The 210-nt window shown below is 70.0% G+C and overlaps 1 protein-coding gene across 1 annotated transcript in view; it reads left to right on the top strand.

The window, feature by feature from the left end:
- The window catches only part of BMP7 (bone morphogenetic protein 7), a 78,680-nt gene that overhangs the window by 4,185 nt on the left and 74,285 nt on the right, over positions 1-210 (top strand). The window contains exon 2 of the mRNA XM_005880692.2: positions 29-172. Coding sequence (XP_005880754.1) covers positions 29-172 — 144 coding nt within the window. The remainder of the gene's footprint in view (positions 1-28; positions 173-210) is intronic.

The following is a 210-nucleotide window of genomic DNA, read 5'->3' on the forward strand; positions in this document are numbered from 1 at the left end:
GTCCTCCTCCACCTCCTCCTCCTCTCAGGCCCCAGCGCGTACCACTCTGGGGCTCCCGAGGCGGCTTCTCGAGCGATCAAGGGCACGCAAGCCCTGGAGAGCGACCTGGGGCCCCTGCTCTCGGCGCTGGAGTTGGAAAGAGGGTGGTTCGCCACCGCCCGAGGGCTAGAGCGCAAGAGGAGCGGGAAAAGGAGCGCTCGCCCGCCGCCC

Source organism: Myotis brandtii, unplaced genomic scaffold (assembly GCF_000412655.1).
Source record: "Myotis brandtii unplaced genomic scaffold, ASM41265v1 scaffold647, whole genome shotgun sequence".
NCBI classification, from domain to species: Eukaryota; Metazoa; Chordata; class Mammalia; order Chiroptera; family Vespertilionidae; genus Myotis; species Myotis brandtii.